The 21,870-nt window shown below is 36.8% G+C and overlaps 1 protein-coding gene and 3 long non-coding RNA genes across 4 annotated transcripts; all 4 read left to right on the top strand.

Moving 5' to 3' along the window:
* Positions 1-1,201: 1,201 nt before the first annotated feature.
* On the top strand, positions 1,202-1,832 carry LOC147489024 (uncharacterized). Its single transcript, XR_015200828.1, has 3 exons — positions 1,202-1,262; positions 1,346-1,465; positions 1,556-1,832. It is a non-coding gene; the product is annotated as an uncharacterized LOC147489024 (long non-coding RNA).
* A 1,508-nt stretch (positions 1,833-3,340) lies between these two features.
* LOC147489023 (uncharacterized) lies at positions 3,341-4,120 on the top strand. The gene is made up of 3 exons (XR_015200934.1): positions 3,341-3,423; positions 3,532-3,635; positions 3,911-4,120. It is a non-coding gene; the product is annotated as an uncharacterized LOC147489023 (long non-coding RNA).
* Positions 4,121-16,295: 12,175 nt separating this feature from the next.
* On the top strand, positions 16,296-16,742 carry LOC147489022 (uncharacterized). The gene has a single exon (XM_086574547.1). It carries the CDS (start codon positions 16,296-16,298, stop codon positions 16,740-16,742), a length of 447 nt encoding a protein of 148 aa, XP_086430673.1.
* A 583-nt stretch (positions 16,743-17,325) lies between these two features.
* On the top strand, positions 17,326-20,013 carry LOC147489021 (uncharacterized). The gene is made up of 2 exons (XR_015202036.1): positions 17,326-17,857; positions 19,743-20,013. It is a non-coding gene; the product is annotated as an uncharacterized LOC147489021 (long non-coding RNA).
* Positions 20,014-21,870: the final 1,857 nt, after the last annotated feature.

The raw sequence follows: 21,870 nt of genomic DNA, 5'->3' as shown, positions 1-21,870 counted from the left end.
ATATCAAAAATTCAAATTCAACTTTCGAATTTTGGAAAAGATAAATCATTCATCCTTGTATTCATTTTGAATTCTTTTAGTTTATATTTTATTGTTTTGTACCATAGATCCTTGCTCCCATCTTCATTTTATCATGTTATGGAAAATAATCAATTTACAAATGGTAAATCACGATAAATAAGTTTCAAATTTACAAATATGGTTTTGGATTCAAATTCAAGTTTTTTTATTTTGTTTATTTTTTATTGATTGATTCCATTTTTTCTCTATGCTGTGAATTGGAAATATATTACTTGCAGAATTAGAAAGTTTTTTTTTTAGTGAAATTGGGTTAAAATGATAATTTCCACCCGACCCAGATGACCCGCCCTGTAAGCTGACCCAACAGGCCGGGTGATGGTACTAAGACATGACACTTCAACCCGCCCCGTCGGGGACCACTAGATTTGTATCCCCTAACCCCGCCCCGCCCTGCCCCATCACTATTTGACCCGCGGTTTACCTGCCCCGTCCCGTATTACACCCCTAATCCCATGACAAGTTGTCAACAGTCCCAATTAGGCATGGCCAGTCCACCAGTTAGATGCACTCACTAAGAAAACACACGTTGAGAATGATGGGTTGATATTTTCTTTCTCAGTAAAAGTATGATCTATCTTGCTTAAGAAGAGAGAATGTTTTCGCAGGACCAACTAAACAAGGAAGAGGCTGAAGAGAAGTTAGTAACCCAAGGAAGCGATGATGTTCTTACGAAGGCATTGGGGACTCCAGAACATTGTCGTAGGGTTAGAGCAGGAGGGAAATATGTCACTCCAACTACTTACTTTAATCTCCCTAAATGGGGATCAAAAGCACATAGAGCAGAGATGGAGTCCACGATCCATAAGAAAGAAGAAGAAAACCAGGCATTAAAGGAAGGAGTGAGAGAGTTGGAGACCTTACAAGGAGTGATTAGCATGCGACACATAGAGAAAGTTGCCTCCAATGGTTCCAAGAATAATAGTAAAAAGCGAATGGAAAGTCCAAATGATGATGTATTATCTTCTGGCACTAACAAGATCCATAATGATAGAATGGGGGAAGGCTATGTATGTGTACAAATCATACGTGCAATTTTGGCAAATTCTCTTCTGCCAAGACTGATTCCGGATGATGATATTACCACCGTAGGAGGTGGAATTGGCTACCACATGGTTTGGCTAAGTGACTTTGTGGTATTTGACAATTTGGCTATCTCAAAACCCATGTTAGGAAACAAGCAGGTACTTGTTATTTTTATATTAACTAAAAGTGATAGTTATAGCTTACAAATATCTATTGAAATTGTCCTTATAATGTTTGTTAGGCTGTGGGATCAAAAGACAATGATAATGGTGCTAAAGCCGGATCAAAAGGCAATGATAATGGTGCTAATAAAGCCAAAAGTGTTATGCCAATCTCTAAACCTAAATTGGGAAATGAGAAGGTAAAATCTCTAATTTCTAAAATCATTAATCATGGTACTCACTTGAATTTTAAATTTACAATTATTTTAATGTTTGTGGTTGTTTTAAAGTGTAAACTTGCTTTGGGGTCCAAAAGCAATGTTGTTGCTGATGCTTGTATAATTGAGGGGTTTGGACCGGATGACAAGATCCATAATGATAGAATGGGGGAATGCTATGTACGTGTACAAATCATACGTGCAATTTTGTCAAATTCTCTTCTACCAAGACCGATTCCGGATGATGATATTACCACCGTAGGAGGTGCAGTTTGCTACCATGTGGCTTGGCCAACTGACTTTATGGTATTTGACAATTTGGCTATCTCAAAACCTATGTTAGGAAACAAGCAGGTACTTGTTATTTTGATATTAACTAAAAGTGATAGTTATAGTTTACAAATATCTATTGAAATTGTCCTTATAATGTTTGTTAGGCTGTGGGATCAAAAGGCAATGATAATGGTGCTAATAAAGCTAAAAGTGTTATGCCAATCTCTAAACCTAAATCAGGAAATGAGAAGGTAAAATCTCTAATTTCTAAAATCATTAATCATGGTACTCACTAGAATTTTAAATTTACAATTATTTTAATGTTTGTGGTTGTTTTAAAGTGTAAACTTGTTTTGGGGTCCAAAAGCAATGTTTGTTGCTGATGCCTGTATAATTGAGGGGTTTGGACCGGATGACAAGATCCATAATGATAGAATGGGTGAAGGCTATGTGCGTGTACAAATAATACGTGCAATTTCAACGATTGCCCTTCTACCAAGACCAATTCTTGATGATGACATTACCAGGGTAGGTGGTGCAATCGGGTACCACGTGGCTTGGCCTCGTGACTTCGTCATACTTGATAATAAGGTAAAACGTATTCTATTATATTTTTCCTACCAATATTTATATAAATTAGCACCTATTTGTATTTATTATTCATTGTTTATTTATTTTTTTATATAGAAAAATGAGGTTGAATGTGATGAGCATGACGAAATTATATTTGAAGAATTTGCAGTTTTTGTAGGCAATATAATGAAAGGAAATCATATAAGTGAAATGGACACGAGGATTTTTGAGCGTGAACTGCAGTTTTATATTGCAAAAAATGAAATAATGGATATTTGTCATAAGCAAATGTTGAATGCCAATTGCATTGTAGTATATATCAGGTGAGTGGAATCTTGGATTTTTTTTTAAGAGATGAGTTGTTTAATTTATGCGTACATGTCGTACTAATGGTAGTATGCTTTTCTTTTAGATATTTGTATGAGAAATACGGAAGTTCTCGACAGAGGTTTGGATTCTGTTATCCTGGTGATTTCAACTTATATGCAGACAAAAAATAGATGAATCGTCTGGTCTCAAATAGATTAAAGGCAAGACAAAGAGACCAAGTTATTTTTCCTTCGTACAATTCGGGGTATGCTTGTTGGTCATGTTCTTTAACATATATGCATTCTCATTTTATTTTTATTTTTTGTACTTTCTTAACTCCTATATATGGTTGTATAGGATTCATTGGGTTTTGGTAATTATTGACTTAAGTGTAAAAAAAGTATATTTTCTTGATTCAACTGGAGGTGTCCCTGATATAAAGCTAAGATGCATGGTGAACATGTGAGTTGATGAATCTTATTTTTATTTTGTATGTCATATATGCAAACAACTTGTAACTTAATTGTAAAGTTCGTTTTTTTAGTGGGATGAAAACATTAGCATTAAGTGAAGGAAAAAGAGTGGAACCAGAGTGGGACTATGTCAAGGTAAATATACAATACTTGAATGTGAAAGATTTACTTAGTGTATTGAATGTGTTTTGACAATTTGTTTATGTTTTCGTGTAGTGCCGAATTCAGCCAGGAGGATACGAGTGTGGATATTATGTCTTGCATTTCATGAGACATTTTATGATGGATCCTAGTCAAACAATTAAGACAAAGGTTAGCAAGTCTTTCTTGTTAATATATTCTAAAATATCTATGTAATTCTTTCTTGTAAACGTATATCATATATACTAAATTCTTTGTTGACTTGACGTACTCGTGTAGCTAATGGAGTTGGCCAACACTATCACCTATACCACTACTGAGCTTATTGAAATTCGTATGGAGTTTATTGACTTTATCGAATGATTTATCTCGCCAAGCCAAATGTATGTGTATGTATTGCGATAATAGTATTTTGTTTTTATTTTGTTTGCTGCTTTGAGGTATGGGATGACTTTAAATGTAGTAGTGTATATCTTGAACCACAGCCTATTTGCATTGTAGGTATTTTCATTTATTTTTTCTTCCGTTATGAGAACTAGGTCCCATCGCATTGTTATCCTCGATCATGCCTATATAAAATAGTATGTTTTTGGTCAGTGGCTTGAGCTTTTGGTAGCAAATTTACTAATAATGTTTTTTTACTTTATTTGTTTCTTAGGTTTGACAACGTTCGATCGATCAATGGATAATGCTTAATTTGTTGATGATGGAGTTGATTAGAATGATTTTTAGTTTGGTTGAATGTGCTATCAAATAAATGTATCTAACATTTTTCAGTGATGTTGGATAAATGATAAATTGATGTAAGGAATAAGTATTTTCGAATGGTTTGAAAATATATGGGTTGAAGTTACTGTGGATGTTCTAATTTTATTTTTGAGAATTGTATAGCCGTTCTATTGGTGAAATAAGTTTACAGGTTAGGAATTGAATTGCAGGTTATTATGGAGTATTTTTTACTGGAAAAATATAATAATAATATATATAATATAAATTTAAAAAAAAAAAAAAAAAAAAAAAAAAAAAATAGATGACGGTTGTAGAAGAACTGTCACAGTGTAAACTATTTGTTGACGTATTTTTTTTTCCATAAAATGACGGTTCTATAGTAGTTAATAGGCATTTTATGACGGTTCTACAGTAGTCGATAGGCATTTCATGACGGTTCCACAATAGTCAATGGGCATTTCATGACGGTTCCACAATAGTCAATTGGCATTTCATGACGGTTCTGACTTGAACTATTAGAAAATATTCTTAATTTCTTGACGGTTACATATGAAGAGTCATAATAAAATTTACCTACTATGACGTTTTAAAGACTAATATATGTCATAATGGGAGGACCTTTTAAGACGTCCTTCTATGAACCGTCATAAATTTAATGACGGTTTTGGTTGACTTTTTATGACACCCTTAGTAATGATGGCTAGTTTTTCAATCAGAAAGTGTCATGATATGTATTTCATGACAGCTAAAAATTGTCATAAAAAGCCCTTTTTTAGTAGTGAGAGAAGCAACCTTTGTCAGTGCTGACAGCACAACATATTTACCAAGACTCGATATTGAATCGGATAAAAAAGGCTTCTTGAGAACTCTTCTTTGTGACATTGATCTTCGAAACCTGCCCAGCCACACCCTTGAGCAAATCTGGCGATTGTTTCTCAATTCTAAAAATCAGTTCAATTACATTAAAAATTAATAGAGATGCTGTAAATAATAAACATGGAGACCTACTTGTTTCATTAAGCTAGCTTCTGAAAACGAAATTCGTCGTAGAACATCATATCCTCATCATACACCTGGACTGCTGTACAAGACTCCCACGTAGGGCAACTCCTACGAGATGAAGATGAAAGGAAATCTCCCCTCACTGAATCTCTGTAACATAAAGAACTTCTCCATTTTGAAGAGCTCTTAGAGGTTGATTATACAGTATATGAGTCTCCGATAGCATCTTCGTTGCTATTTTCTAAAAGTGTGGCAGTGTTCAATGGTAGGAGCTTAGGAGAAAATTTGAAAAAGTCTCCATCTATTGAGAAGTTCTTTTGTACATCTGAATCGTCTTGTTTGTTGAAGTGTCTGTCTCCTTACAATGAAAGCAATGTCATACCTGGTTACAAAATGCACTGAAGGACACTGAGCATTTCTCATTTGTATATGGTACTCTAAAGATATTGTATGTGCATATCTATGCAACATACCATATCAAGTCTTCAATCCCACATATCAAGAGTTTCTATACTTATAGATTCTTAGTTAGGATAGATTTTATCTCCACATATGTAATAGTTGTATGGTGATAAAAGATAAAATGAATAGTTTACCTACGAAATGAACGATGAACTCAAAACGTAAGTAAACTACAACTAATCTATGCTGCCTAAATTTATCAAAGATTTCTACTCTCAATTCTATCGAAATAGAGTGGAGTAACAAATTCGTTCCACTCCTAGTTCTCTAGCATGGAATGTTTTCTAATCTAATTAGTCGGTCTTAAGTCTAATGAGAGTTTTACGAGGGGGAATTATACTACGATGCAATATGAAATTGATTATTTGAATTTAAACTACGAATGCTATGGAAATATGATTGTTTTTGAATCTAGATAAAGGATTAGAGGGGAATTGAATCCACCTCGAATCCAACTTGATAACCTAGCATAGGTTCTTGTATCTCGATTCTTACGTTCTTACGGCAAGAATTTCGAGTTCTAATCCCTAGTGTTCATGGCATTTCTACCAAATACTAACTAGCATGTGAGGTCGTCCACCCATTCTCATGGCGAATCACGACCTTCTGTGAGTGGAATAGATTCTACAATGCTTCTACACTATACCACTAAGTTTTCATCAAAGCTTCATCAACCCCTCTAATGGAGGTTTTAGCCTCGAATCATCAACCCATCATTTCCCATTGAATTATAACTACACATCATATCAAAATTCTAACTTTACTAATCTAAATTAAACAATAATTGAAATCTAATTAATTAACTAAGAATGAAATAAGAACAAGAATTTAAACTAGATCTATAAATGCAAATGACAAAAATCAAAATTGAATAATAATAACTATTTTATTTATCTAATTAAATGACGAACAATCATTCAAGGAATTAAATAAAAACAAGATATGAAACTAATTAAATTAAACTAATTAAATCTAAGGAAAACTAGATCTAGAATTAATTAATGGAGGCTACTAATCTAATCTTTAATCTAGGTCTAACTATCTACCATTAACAAAGACCTAAGCTTTTGTTTTTATACTTTCAGATCCAAAAATCGTGCATGGGCTTGGAGCCATGTTTTGGGCCGGAAAATCGGGCCCAAAACCCAATTCTTTCAGTCCAAAAAGGCCTCTTCAGTTGCAGTTGGCTTCAACAGACTTTTTGTCCACTTCTGCTCCTCTGATTGGGTCAAGACTTGAACCATTGGAAAGCTCTTTCCGAGCCGGTCGTTTTGACATAAGGTAGGCCCCATTCCGAGGTCTGAGTCTAAAGATACAGCCTTTGGAAGTTCTGCTGACTTGTGAGCTGTTTCTGCCCGCGTCGACTTTTCAGCTTTTGATCGGGCTTTAGAAAGGCTTTATCTTCTTGAATCTTGGCCTTTAATCACGGAACTCCTTAGTAACCGACCTTTGCTCCTTTGTCTCGCTAAAGTGGCACATTTCTACACATAATGGACTTTGAAACCTGAAATGCATAAAAACACGTAATCAGTGTTAACTCTTAATTATTACTCACATAATTAGTCTAATAGTATGACTGTTACAGGGTTAAAACTACAGTTTTGGGCTCTTATCAAACCACCCCCAAACAGCATTTTGCTTGTCCTCAAGCAAAGATGAGAAATTAGAATAAGTGACCAAAAATGGAGTTCTAACTACTCTCGTTTCGCTGAGTGCGATTGCATTGACCATATGCAACAAGGCCTTTAACCACTAGGAATTCCCTAGTGGACGAGTTATAGCCTCGTGAGAGTTTTCCAGTGAAGGTACTCACAAACTTCATCTATACTACAACGACTAAGAAATACAACTATTGTTTCCTTATTTATGTCTCAATTATCTATACATCTCACTAGCAATGAATACAGAATAATCATGTCGAAACCTAAGCTAATATATGCATAATAATCAATCATCTAAAATAAACATATATACAATGAGTAATACTATGAAATGTCTAGCAGGTTCGTTTCTGAAACTCGGAATAGCGTCCTTAAGTAGGTTCTCACATAAAAGTCAAGACAAAAATCACTCTGATTTTTCCACTCAAGTTTTGCTACTCCAGTGTGCAGTGGGCATACTTTACCTTACAATCTCAATGACACACAAGGAAGCCGAAGTTGATCAAACACATCTGCCACTTACTATCCCACTAACCTATTCCTAATTAAGCTAGAGGTCTTTATTAGGTGTTGCGGGGATTAGGAGATGGTTTAAGAAGGAAGGAAATGGATATTCAAAAGGGACAAGTCTGAGATAATAGAGTATTCATATTATGTAACTAGAGAAAACCTTGTTATTTACTTTTGCTTCTACACTTTGTTTCCATCCTTAGCCATTTTTTTTTTTTTTCTTTGGGCTTTGACTCCTTTTTTTTTTTTTTTTTTTTGAGTTTTTATTTTATTTCTATTTTTTTATTTTTCTTTTCTTTGGATGGAAACTTCTTTTTCTTTATTTTTTTTCAGCAATTAACTAACTTTTGTTTATACGTTTTTCTTCTTCTTTCTTCCTTATTCTATTCTTCTCGACTTATCTAAATTGGGTAGGTTGAATTTTTTTTTATTTTGTTCTGTTTTGTAACAGGGTAAAGGATTTGTGGTTTATGAAAGGGCTAATGAAAGGCTCAATGGGGCGACTAGCGGAAAATATACTTAGGTCGGAATTTCTAGCTATATCGATCCAAAGAGGACCTAAATTCTCTCTTAGGACATGGTATAGTGGTCAAGCAAGTGGACGTGTGATTTCTCTATTCGGAATATACTTCTCCCTTGTGTCATTTCTCAAATATTTCACTCATATAAGGCTTTAGGCTATATTCTCACAGGATTTGTAGAATAAGTACTCTAGCCTAGATTTCAGAAACTTACTGCCCAACAATCATAGATACTCATGTAATATATTTATAGATAGATGCAAATATTATTACCTACATATTAACCTAAGTTTCTAAAAACTATTCTAATGCAAAAGCTACGTGAGACTTCTAGATTATTAAGAGCATAGAGAAGAAACAATACCAATATTCCTAAGTGTATAACATAAACTTTTTTTTTTTTTATTTTTATTTTTATTATTTTTAAGACAAATAATAATGTAATATACAACCTAATATGTGCTTAACATTTACATCGTGTTTCTATACCACCCCAAACAATTTGGGAGAAGGGGGTTCATGAAACAATTCAATAGCACAATTAAATTATGTAACTAACTAATTTTTATAATTTTTAACATTTTATATATAAAAGTCGTAATTTACATCCTAAAAGTGTCTAATTTTTGCAAATGTTTCTATCCCACCCCAAACAATCAAACGCTTTGTCCTCAAAGTGTAAAGAGATAAGGAAAGAATTTACCATAGAAACGTGGCAAAATTTGGCGCACTGTAATGTAAAATATTGTAAAGATGATATGATAATATGAAGTACAATTAAACTGGTACGTACTAACTAACACAAACTCTACTGGAGTAAACATGACAGGCTTAGGGTGGCAACATGATTTGAAATGGATACCAAAATACGCCACCCCCAAACAAAATTGGAAAACTCTTTTTAAGTTTGAAAATTTTGTTTGGCCTATACTCCAGAAAGTTGGTATTGTACGAAAACTTGGGTCTTTTAAAGTCAGATTCCCTAGACTTATCAAAACATATGTAAGAATATGTAGTTTATCATATATCAACAACCGAAATAGTTGTGGATCGTTCCATAAATAAATATCGTAGAAAACATATCCAAACACAATCAAGCACCAAGATTTCCTACGACGCAGCCTAGTGGAATGAAAGCGGAGTTGGATAGACCTATAACATAACCGAGCATGCACCTTATGTTTCATCTTTGAACGAGAGGGTGTCCTAGTGAATAAGTGTAGAAAAATGAATGGTTGTGGAAAATATGGTAGATTGGGATAAGTTTTAGAGGGAAAGCATGGAAAAAATGAGGATGTGGGTTTAGCACAAAACTCATTCATGGTGTAGTTAGGGACTGTCTCAAGTCTGAAAATGAAGGTGTCAAGTGGTTTATCCTTGGGAAGTATTTGTTTACTAGGTGGATTTAAAAATCATGAAGCACAGGGAGAAACTAAAGGATCGAGTGCAAACTTCGAGGTTCCTTTGAAAAGGTGGAGGGGGGAATATTGGTGATGGAAGGTGAATGATTCTCAACTACTGACTCTCAAGTCCATATCATCGAGAAATCTTGATATATGCAAGACATTCCTCAATAGGTGGGTCAAAAGGATCACCGGGATAGAGATTGAAAAATTCATCTTCTGTCATAGCATCAAGGGATGAATGGTTGTTGGCAAAGGGGACTCATGAAGTGGTAAAGAAGCGGTGCAAAAGAGTTGCGAGAATTCTTCTTCGATTTAAATCTACTACCGTGGAGTCATTGTTAAAGTTGGAATTTCGAAGGAAAGGAATTTGTTAATCTGTTTCTCGGAAACATGTTTTTGAAGTAATCTTGAGCTAAGCTCTCGATCATGCTAACCTCTCCATTTGTAGATGAATCGGAATCTTGTGTCCTTGTTTTGAAAACATTTACCTCAACGTAAAGATGGCCAAAGGACAAGGACATCGAACCATCGCGGCAATTTATGAGCCGTTGGCGTAGCCAAGAAGGGCGCCCTAAAATGATAGGTACAGAGTCGTTAGTGACTTACGTGGTCGAGGATAACGAAGTCGGCCGGTAGTAAAAATTTTGGACTTTAACCAAAGACGCGTTTTCAACCACACCCTTAGGATACTTAATGAACCCGATCGACTAATTGCAATGTCATTTTAGTAGGTTGCATCTCCTCTAGACCTATTTGTTTATACAAATAAAGCGGAGTAAGTTAACACTAGCCCCCGTGTCTAGTAAGCCGGTCGTCGTGTGAGAATCTCCTAAGGTGCATTATGCGATGGGGCGACCGGGGTCCTTGTACTTAACAATTCCATTATTTTTAGATAAAGTTGGGAACTGTACGTTAGAAAGGCGTCTTTAGGTATGTTGGTCTTACTTTAGTAGTGCCTGACTCCTTAAGAAACTTAAGCGTGGTTAGGTAGCTTTTTATAGCTTCGAGAAAAAGGAAGGTTTATCGTTAGATTTTTTGAAAACGTTCCTAATCTCCTCAAAGTTAGTATCCCCAGTTAGCATGGCTAATTTCTGAGGAAAGCGGTGGTTTAAGCTATATTTAGCGTATGGCTCGACTTGATGTGTAACCTTGGCTTTCTGTTTCTTAGGTTGTGGTTTAACTGGTACCTCTACAGTGGTAGGTTCTTCAGTTTCTATTTCGGAATCTAGTTCGATATCCGATGTAGGGAGTACTGATGGGGTAACTATAGGCATAGTTACTTTGTTATCAACCACTCTTCCAGAACGGAGAGTGGTGATGGCATTTAGCTCACCTACGGTTGTAGTTTCCGTACTAGTATTACCGTTTACCTCAAAGGCTGTGTTTGCTGTTCTAGGGTTGGATATTGCTTGGCCTGGAAACACGCCTTTTGGTTGGGCTTTCTCTTGGGCTAACTGTTGGTTTAATTTATTAACGGATTGTAGAATGTGTTGGTTAGATTGAGCCATGGTTTGGAAAAGTTGTTGGCTTACTTGTATGAAGGTGTCAAGATGATCCAGTTGTGTGGGTGTAGTAGTCACGGGTGGTGTGACTGGAACTATCTCGCGTTGATTATTTATGGGCGGATTGTGATAGTTATTATTTACCTAACGATACCTCTATTAGCATTATAATTATTATAACTACATTGACCTTGTGCTTGACTTTGTCGAGGTTTAAGCTTGGTTGTTATAATTATTATAATTACCCTGATCCCGTCCTTGTTGTGGTGGAGCTTGGTTATAACCGTGCGTTGGCCTAACATATTGATTATTATACCACAGTAGGTGTGACTTGTTGGTTATTTCTCCAACCCGAAGTTGGGATTTTGTCTCCAAGGCGTTAGGTTCACTATTAATGGAACAAGAATGTTCATAGGCTATAGGGCCGATTGGGAGTCGGGATGCTTTCGGGACTCAATGAAACTACATGGATTTGAATTTACATTCATGACGGGGATAGGCTTTTGTTGTACCAAAATGGCCTCTACCTTTTTGTGAGAGATTCAATTAGAGTTTTAAGCTCGGATCTGATTTAACCTCAAACATCTTGGTAGCCTTAATCGTTGAAGAAGAACTAGCCCGGGCGGGAGTAATCGTCATTACCCCCCATTATTATTACGCTTTATCGATCTTCCAAAAATTTATATGCCTCCTCGGGCTCCTTTACTTAGGAAACTACCCCATTCATTATGTCTAGGATTTCTTTATGGTGGTGTAGAAGTCCTTTGAAAAGGCCACGAACTAACGTGTCTTTTGCTAGGTGATGGTGTGGACACTCTATAAAGGAGATCGGTGAAACTATTCCAAGCCTCCTCGAAAATGATTCATGAGGATTAAATGAAAAGAAGTGAATCTTGGAAAGCATTTCATCCGTCTTTTTAGGGGTGGGTAAAATGTTCCATAAACAAATGAACAAAGTTTGGCCCACGAGTCCACGAATTAGGCTTGGGCGGAGTTAACAAAGACGCCTCCTTATCAGCTAAGGTGAAAGGGAATGCCCTCCATTTAATTTGTTCCGCACCAACCGTAGGATGGTGGAATGTTGTAAGGACTTGTTCAATCCTACGCATGTGCTGATAAGGTTTTTCATGGGTAACAAATTAAATATATTTGGGGGGATACGGAAATCCCCCACTGGGTCTGCTAGAACGATGCAAGATTTAGGGCTATCGCTCAAGGCTTTATAAAAGTCAGAGAGAGGAGTCTCTCTTTCTTCATCCATAATATCAGGTGGTGTATGTGAAATAGTAGCTAGAGGTGTAGTGGGTGGTAAACTAGATAGACTTGTTTGTTGACGTTGCCGTGTAATTACGTTAGTTGTTTTTCTTCGACCAGACCTTAATCTCATGCAAGACTAAGTCGAACTTAACTAAACATGCAACACTCCAAACAATTCGATATACTAGTAGAAACCTCTAACCGGAGATCGCGAGGTGTAGAAAGAAAGGAATACCTGATTTAGCCCTTGCTTCGCTTATGAATAAGCGTCTTGTTTACGCGTGTTCAGTGTATATAACAAGTTAAAACACTGAAAAACTTGAAAATCGAAGTTCAAACAAACTGTGGAAATCCGCAAATTTCAAATTTTAGCTTAGAGTGGCGTGGTCGCTTTTGGCCTGATGATCGCTCCGTGTTCCATAACTTAAGTCGGTCGCGCTTCGGTATGGGGGTGGGTCGCAGCTCTATGTTCCAGTAACTTAAGCGGCGAATTCACGCCTCGATAGAGCCTTGCGCTCGCCCGTGTATATTTTTTGAGGAACTTTTCAATCTTTGAAACGGACAACCACGATATGAATCAAACAAGGGTGGGTGGGTTTAATGGGACTTAAAAGTGACTAATTATACTATGAAAACAATGCTAAAGGGAAACTAAGATGGCAGCGGCGCCATTTGATAAAAGATAAAATGAATAGTTTACCTACAAAATGAACGATGAACTCAAAATGTAAGTAAACTACAACTAAACTATGCTGCCTAAATTTATCAAAGATTTCTACTCTCAATTCTATCGAAATAGAGTGGAGTAACAAATTCGTTCCACTCCTAGTTCTCTAGCATGGAATGTTTTCTAATCTAATTAGTCGGTCTTAAGTTTAATTAGAGTTTTACGAGGTGGAATTATACTACGATGCAATATGAAATTGATTATTTGAATTTAAACTACGAATGCTATGGAAATATGATTGTTTTTGAATCTAGATAAAGGATTAGATGGGAATTGAATCCACCTCGAATCCAACTTGATAACCTAGCATAGGTTCTTGTATCTCGATTCTTACGTTCTTACGGCAAGAATTTTGAGTTCTAATCCCTAGTGTTCATGGCATTTCTACCAAATACTAACTAGCATGTGAGGTCGTTCACCCATTCTCATGGTGAATCACGACCTTTTAGAGTGGAATAGATTCTACAATGCTTCTACACTATACCACTAAGTTTTCATCAAAGCTTCATCAACCCCTCTAATGGAGGTTTTAGCCTCGAATCATCAACCCATCATTTCCCATTGAATTATAACTACACATCATATCAAAATTCTAACTTTACTAATCTAAATTAAACAATAATTGAAATCTAATTAATTAACTAAGAATGAAATAAGAACAAGAATTTAAACTAGATCTATAAATGCAAATGACAAAAATCGAAATTGAATAATAATAACTATTTTATTTATCTAATTAAATGACGAACAATCATTCAAGGAATTAAATAAAAACAAGATATGAAACTAATTAAATTAAACTAATTAAATCTAAGGAAAACTAGATCTAGAATTAATTAATGGAGGCTACTAATCTAATCTTTAATCTAGGTCTAACTATCTACCATTAACAAAGAGCTAAGCTTTTGTTTTTATACTTTCAGATCCAAAAATCGTGCATGGGCTTGGAGCCATGTTTTGGGCCGGAAAATCGGGCCCAAAACCCAATTCTTTCAGTCCAAAAAGGCCTCTTCAGCTGCAGTTGGCTTCAATAGACTTTTTGTCCACTTCTGCTCCTCTGATTGGGTCAAGACTTGAACCATTGGAAAGCTTTTTCCGAGCCGGTCGTTTTGACATAAGGTAGGCCCCATTCCGAGGTCTGAGTCTAAAGATATGGCCTTCTAAGTTCTCACGACTTGTATGATGTTTACGCCCAGCGTCGACTTTTCAGCTTTTGACCGGGCTTTAGAAAGGCTTTATCTTCTTGAATCTTGGCCTTTAATCACGGAACTCCTTAGTAACCCGACCTTTGCTCCTTTATCTCGCTAAAAGTGGCACATTTCTGCATTATAATGGACTTTGAAACCTGAAATGCATAAAACACGTAATCAGTGTTAACTCTTAATTATTACTCACATAATTGGTCTAATAGTATGACTGTTACAGGGTTAAAACTACAGTTTTGGGCTCTTATCATATGGAGAAAATAAGGGCATCTCCAATGGGGAGTATAAAATATACAAAGTGGAAAGTTTACATCCCAGATCTCAAAAACTTCTTTCCAATGGGGAGTGTATAACCCGGGTAATAAGCTAATAGTTAATAGGTGGAGTGTAAAATATACAAAGTGGAGAGAATAAGGGCATCTCCAATGGGGAGTGTAAAATATACAAAGTGGAAAGTTTACATCCCAGATCTCAAAAACTTCTTTCCAATGGGGAGTGTATAACCCAGGTAATAAGCTAATAGTTAATAGGTGGAGTGGGGAATTTCCCATCCGGCTATTAGTTGATAAACAAATCGGATGTCACTTAAACTAACATTTGGATATCTAACACGTATGGACGTGGGTTCAACTGACGTACTAAATATTTGTCTTCTTCTTTCAATGTTTGTCTCCCCCACTTTTTTAGACTTTAGTCTTCTCCATGTCACTGTACTTCCTCTTTTCTCAACTCTCATCAATAGCAATTGTTTCCCCTCTCTCCAATAGTGCACACTGTGTACGCAATTTTGCTGAAATCCCCCCATCATATAACAAGTATCTCATATCCAATTCTCATTTTCTCTTTGGATTTTTTTTAATTTTTCTCTCTTTTTGTCTAATTTCATTTCGAAATATGAGATGGGGATCTGGTTTTTTATAAAGGATGGGAGTCCAATTAAATTTGAAGATGCATCGGTAGGCACACCCATCTATTGGGTGAAATTGGAGAGAGATTCTCAAAATGTGCAAGCCATTGGAAATTTCAGCTGCCTGCCTAAAGTGAATTTCACAAGTGGCAGTATTCCTCTAGTAGTATGGATGGGTACTATTTGTTGATGTCTCTAGCTACCAATTGGGAAAGTTCTTCTTTGCAAGTGTCTAAATCTCTATGAATTATGAGCAAGCAAGACGAATTCAAAGAATTAGTATGAAGTCGATCTAAAATGGAGATAGTGTTCTGACTTTGTGAAAAACCAAAAAAAAAAACAATAAAAGAATGAACTTGAACTAAAACAAATTTTGTGGTGTTGATTGTTAAATTATATTTGGTGGGGAGAAATTCAAGAAAACGTTTGCAACCACAATTAAGTGAAATGTTGTTCTAATTGATGTCCGTTTTCTTGAATACACATTTGTTTAAGTTTTTGCATTGGAGCACTTCTTCGAGTGTGTATATATTCACACCATCTAAAAGTGAGAAGTGAGGGTTGTAAAATCTTACTGGCTCCAATGTGGAGCTGATGTGGAGGTGTAAGCTTACACCTCTCAATGGAGATGCCCTAACGTAGGATTTCCTTGATTTTAGGTTCCTTGATTGTGGGTTATATCCTTGATTGTAGGATGCCCTAACGTATATTCAAATTTTGAATTTACTTTCTTATAATACATGTAAATGATCTATAAATAAATCTTTTCTTCTTGGTCTTCTTAAGGAAGCCAACCAAATCAATCTCGATTCTATATGGTATCGGAGCTCTAACAAAAAAAACGAAAGAAATCAAATGGCTTTACCTTCCACTCCAAGTTCCACTTCCGTAATCCCCAATGCAAGCTCCATTTTGGACCCTTTTTCCATGCATCATTTCGATAATCCAACGGCGGTTTTGGTCTCTCCAGTCCTCTCGATCCGATGGCAACTATGGCACTTGGTCTCGTGCTATTAGCATGGCCTTGCGAGCAAAAAATAATTAAGCTTGGTTTTGTTGATGGCACACTCAAGAAACCGTCCGAAGATAAAGATGTCCCGAATTGGGCTCGATGCAATGACCTTGTTAGTAGTTAGATATTGAATTCTTTGTCGATGGATATTCATCAAAGCATTCTTTTTGCCGAAACTGCTGCAGAAATATGGGAAGATCTCAAGGAACGCTTCTCACAATCAAACTCACCAAGGATTTATCAACTCAAGCAATTAATCTCCGCTCTCAAACAGGACAGTTCTACTGTATCGGTTTACTTTACTCAATTAAAATTTTTATGGGATGAACTTAACTCTATTGTTACTGTTCCCCCATGTGTTTGTGGTTATGGTAAGACCATCATTGAACATTACCATCAAGATCGTGCAATAGAGTTCCTCCAAGGACTTCATGATTGCTTCTCTGCTATCCACAGTCAAATACTTTTAATGGATCCATTTCCAACCATCCAATGGATCTATTCTCTAGTCCGCCAAGAAGAGAAACAACAAGAAATAAATGTTGTTATGGTTCCTTCTATTGATTCCGCTGCTCTTCATGTGCGTTAATATGACTCTCATCCTTCATATCACTCCACAAAAAGGGCTAGACCTTTTCGTGAACATTGTAACAAACATGGACACACCAAAAGCACTTGCTACAAGATTCATGGATATCCTCCAAAAACCAAAGAAAATGTGGTTGCCATTGTACCACTCACACCCAACTTCCCGCCACCCCCCACCATTTACAACCTAACAAAGATAGTCGTCTCCCTCACCATGTCACAAAATGACAAATCTGCAATGCCCATGACAAATCTAACAGGTTCGATTCTTCCTTTTTCCTCTTCGTCATGGATTATTGACTCTGGAGTATCTAATCATATTTGTTTTAATCCAGCTTTATTTAATAGGGTATTTAGACTTTGGTCCTAACCATAGTTTGTTTATTAGGGTTTGGTCCAGCAAAACTTGAATATTAGAGTTTAGTCCTAGTTTTGCTTTTTAACTGCCAATCAACTGAGTTGACTGTTGTCAATTTGCTTATATTTTTGAAATGGCAATAATACCCTCCGTGTGCATAATCACGTGAATAACTAAAGTTGTTGTTGGAATTATGCTCAAATTGACTTGCCACGTGTCACAAATCCTCCACAACTCGATCACCAGCTCCAATACTCTTTGCTGCTCCAGCAACCAACTTGTTATGTTTTCAACCTGAAATGCGCTTTTCTGTTTCATACTGGCACCTTCTTCTACCTTACCTGCTACTGCCTTACAAACGATAAAGCTACTACATTTTCTGTTCGTGTTTGTACGCGGTGAGTGACAAAAGATATGGTGGGGAGACAAAATACCAGTAGAGAAGAAAGACGAATGAGGAATAGACCACCTCATAGTGGCGGTGGAGGCTGAGGAGAGCTGCTGCAATGGTATTGAGGCGCGCTTGCCTTAAAATAACAACCGAATAATGGGAATATTATCTTCTCCTTTGCGTTTCTCTCACTCGTCTATTCTTTCCATTTCTTATATTAACCACTTAGATTTCTAGACTCTCGATTGTTCGTTCGTGCTCACAAAGGAGGAAAAAAAATTAAAAAATGGTGATGTTCAAGGTGACACGAGTTGACACAACACCTATTGAGGGTCAGAAACCAGGAACTTCTGGTTTGAGAAAGAAGGTAATCATCATCTCATTTAATATTATATTCTTTTGGATCTGGTTCTAAATATGCAAATCTAGTAGCTTACTTTAAACGCCCATTCTATTTTTTAGTACAATTGATGCATTTGTATCTAATCATCATGACCGATTGATTCATTTTTTAGTTTACTCATTTCAGATCTGATTCGTTTATGTGTTCATGCCTTTGTTTCTGCATATGATCTATTAAATGTATGTGAAATCGATATGTGAGAGAAGTCGAGATGCACAAATTTAAGATATGACCAAGGCCCAAAATTTCGATATCGGTTAATATATCGGTGTACCCAAAAACCGAGATATATCGGATATATCGGTTTTTTTGGTGACCAGTCTAAACTATTTAAAATATCGGAAATATCGGATATATCGGATATATAATATCGGAAATATATTGGAAATATCGGATTTATATTTAAAAATGGTCAAAAAGTCAATCGATATATATCGATTATATCGGAAATATCGATTATATCGGCGATATAAAATTTCATATCGGAAATTCCGATATATCTCGGAAAAAAAAGGGTTCAATATTCGGTGGATATATGTCGAAAATATCGATATCGGTGTACCAATTTACCGAGATATATCGGCAAGATATCGGATATCTCGGCGATATTTTGGGCCATGGATATGACAGCCACATCGAAATGAGAAGTCAGATCTTGACAGCCGACAGGTGTCGAATAAATTTGATAAAATGGAAGCACGTGATGTTATACGCGAGGGGTATTATTGCTATTTCAAAAATACAAGCAGATTGACCACAGTCAACTCAGTTGACTAGTGGTCAAAAACCAAAACTAGGACTAAATCCTAATATTCAAGTGTTTCTAGACCGAACCCTAATAAACCAACTATTGTTAGGTCTAAAGTTTAAAAAACCCTTATTTAATTCATTTATTATTACACCAAAGATTTTTTTTATTTTTTTTGTTAAAGGTAATTGATTAATTATAAAGAATAAGAGTTACATGGTATCAAGAGTAGCAGAATAGAGAAAAAAATAAAAATACAAGTCTGCACTAGAATATGAATTTCTAGTTAACAAAACGATAATAAGTCGTATGATGGTTCTCCAGATGAATCATGAAGGAAGGTCGAGAAATCTACCATATACTGTCTCCCTGTGTTAGCGCAGCCTCCTGTCTGGCACAGCTGTCCGCTCCCAGATTAGTCTCTCTCCAAGATGGAGTGACATTAATCCATGCCGCTTTTTCCTTTAGAGATTGCCAAATTTCTTTGACTCTCCAATGTGTTTTGTTATTTTGGAAAGCCTGGACAACTGAGGTAGAATCGCATTCCACCCAAATATAACACCAACCCAATTCAATCCCCTGCTTAATGGCCTGGATAATAGCCATTGTTTCTGCCATATAGTTAGTTGAGATACCCATTCCTCCAGCAGGGATTTCCTTTCGAACATCCGTCAGTGTTTATCTTGAGTATACCCGGAGGAGGAGGTAACCAAAAGCATTCAAAGATTTTTGGGGACCTGCAAATTTTGTGTTGTAGCTAGAAGTGCTTAAGAATCTTGAGATCATGCATCGAGTTCTCCATAATCCCCGAGGACTTGTGGTGCACTCTTATAATCGCTCTCCTGACCAAGAAAGAAATTTGTGTGTAGCTTGGAACTTTGTCGTCATATAGGGCTACACCAAAGAATTTTTAGTTCAATTGCCAAATGGAACTTACTCATTAGTACATCACATTAGTACTATTGTCTTTTCACCAACTCTTATATTTGAGAATGTATTTCACATATCTTCTTCCAAATTTAATCTTTTATATCAATATCTCAACTAACACATTCTCTTAGTTGTGATGTTATTTTCTGACCATCTCAATATATATTTCAGGACCAACGGACTTTGAAACAAATTGGTCTGGTGATTCTCGAGATGGCTTATATTATCTAAATAAAGCTTCCTTATTCTTCGTTCTTGGCATAAACAAGTTTGATCTTTGGCATTGGCGCCTTGGTCACCTATCTATGTCTCGTTTTAAATTTTTAGTTAAAACATGTGAACCGGTTAAATCTGATTTTGAATGTTCTTGTAATATTTGCCCACTAGCACAACAAACTCGTTTACCTTTTAATAAGAGTATTACTTCTAGTTCTAGTACTAATCATTATGAATTAATTCATTGTGATATTTGGGGGCCATTCTCTATGCCCTCTCATAGTGGTACGACGATCTTTTTTTTTCCACTATAGTGTTGGAGTTATCCCTCACATGAGGAGAGAAACCGAGTCGACGTAAACGGAAAAACTTCGACATCCGGAAGTCGATGCCAGGCCGTAGAAGAAGATCGCCAACATAGAGCTCCAAGAACATAGGGCTTAATAAAGCGAAAGCCGCCAATGTCGAGTCTTGGTTCGACTTCGCCAGAGTGATACGCCAGTCTATTTTTCGTGGGCTTGCTACTGATCCCGCTAATTTTGGTTTTGGAGATAAAACCAAAAATCAAGGTTTTGGAAAACGAACCAATGAAACCAAACAAGTCGGAAAGGATTGGAATCCGCACTAAAACAAAGAGAGAACCTTTACGAGAGATACAACCCTCGTAAAAGAGATAAGAGTGATCTAGTAAGGTGAGAGATCTGTAAGGAGAGATTGTAATCTTCCTTCCTACTTTATTAAGAACCGCTCTTGTGGAAGTAGGCATTATTGGCCGAACCACTCCAGAATCTTTGTGTTGTGGTTTTGCTTTTACCGCTTTACATTATTATCCGTTGTTAATAGTTGTTTAGCGAGTTGGGCATGTTAGACAGAGGCTAGTTTGTGATATTTGAGATTTATCCGAGTTGAAGTGTGTTCATACAAGTTATCCGTAGTGGGGAACCGATTGATAATGGTGTAATCCCCAACAAGTGGTATCGAGCCTTGGTTAGAATAGCCTAGGGGTGTTATCCCAATCTTGGTCGGGGTGTTTGACCGAAATTCCCCGAGAAGATTTGAGGTTAAATAACTTGTAGAGATGGACCATTCCGTGAACACTCGTATGATGAGTCCGAATAGGAAGAACTACACCATCCGAAAGCCAAGATGGAAGACTTGCTATAATTGCAGCGGACTTGGCACTTCCCATCGAGAATGAGGGAGTAAAACCGTAGAAAAGGCGGATGAGGTGAGTGGAAAAAGCTTGACGTAAAAAGCTATTGGGTACATTCGACAATGGATAGAGCGGCGGTGTCTTTCACCATGTGGCCCCCAGACTACGACGCTTGGACGGAAGAAACTTCGAAGACCTTTATGAGAGGAAGTCGGGTGGAAACAAAGTGCTAGTCGTTAAGAAGTTTGCTGGAACCGAAGTACCAAGAAGGTTCTTCAATGTCCGAGCATCTTAATGAAGTACGTAATATCATCAATCGATGCATTTGATGAAGATCAATTTGGGGAGACGAAGTTGAGGCTTTGTTTCTATTAGGCTCTCTACCCGAAAAGTTGGGAGACATTAGCGGTTTCTACATGGAGCGACCAAAGGATGGAATTGTTACCATGGAGATGGCTACCACGCCTTTCTTTCGAATGAGGAGACTAGAAGGAGTGCAAGCGTTCTTCTAACTTCGCAGGTCCTTTTCACGCAGAAACGGGGAGAGGTCGGCGAAAAACCATCTCGCTCTAGAGGTGATGACGTAAAATCTAGGGGTGAAGCTAGAACTCCTAAGGCGGAGAGGCAATGTTACTATTGTGCCACCAAAGGCCACTTCCGATATGAGTCGCGAATCAAGAAGGGGATGAGAAGAATAACCGTGTACATGAAGACATGGTGGAGGGTGAACTAAACACAAAGAGAGATACTACCGCACTAGTCGATGACCTAATGGGAATTGAATCGATTGTCGATTGGTGTGTCCCGCGAAAGTACCTCATGTCGATACGAGTGGGTGATAGATACAGAGCATCCTATCACGCCACACCGCCGCGGGGGATTCTTCACTACCTACGGTTGTGGTGAATATGGTGAAGTGAGGATGGGTAA

Source organism: Coptis chinensis, chromosome 7 (assembly GCF_015680905.1).
Source record: "Coptis chinensis isolate HL-2020 chromosome 7, ASM1568090v1, whole genome shotgun sequence".
In the NCBI taxonomy this organism is placed as follows: Eukaryota; Viridiplantae; Streptophyta; class Magnoliopsida; order Ranunculales; family Ranunculaceae; genus Coptis; species Coptis chinensis.
The sequence above is the reverse complement of the archived record's forward strand: the minus strand, read 5'-3'. Positions and strand labels throughout refer to the sequence as shown.

What these genes read in the sequence shown, in the direction of transcription:
- LOC147489022 (XM_086574547.1), top strand. Translation starts at nt 16,296, where the DNA reads ATGGATATTCATCAAAGCATTCTTTTTGCCGAAACTGCTGCAGAAATA.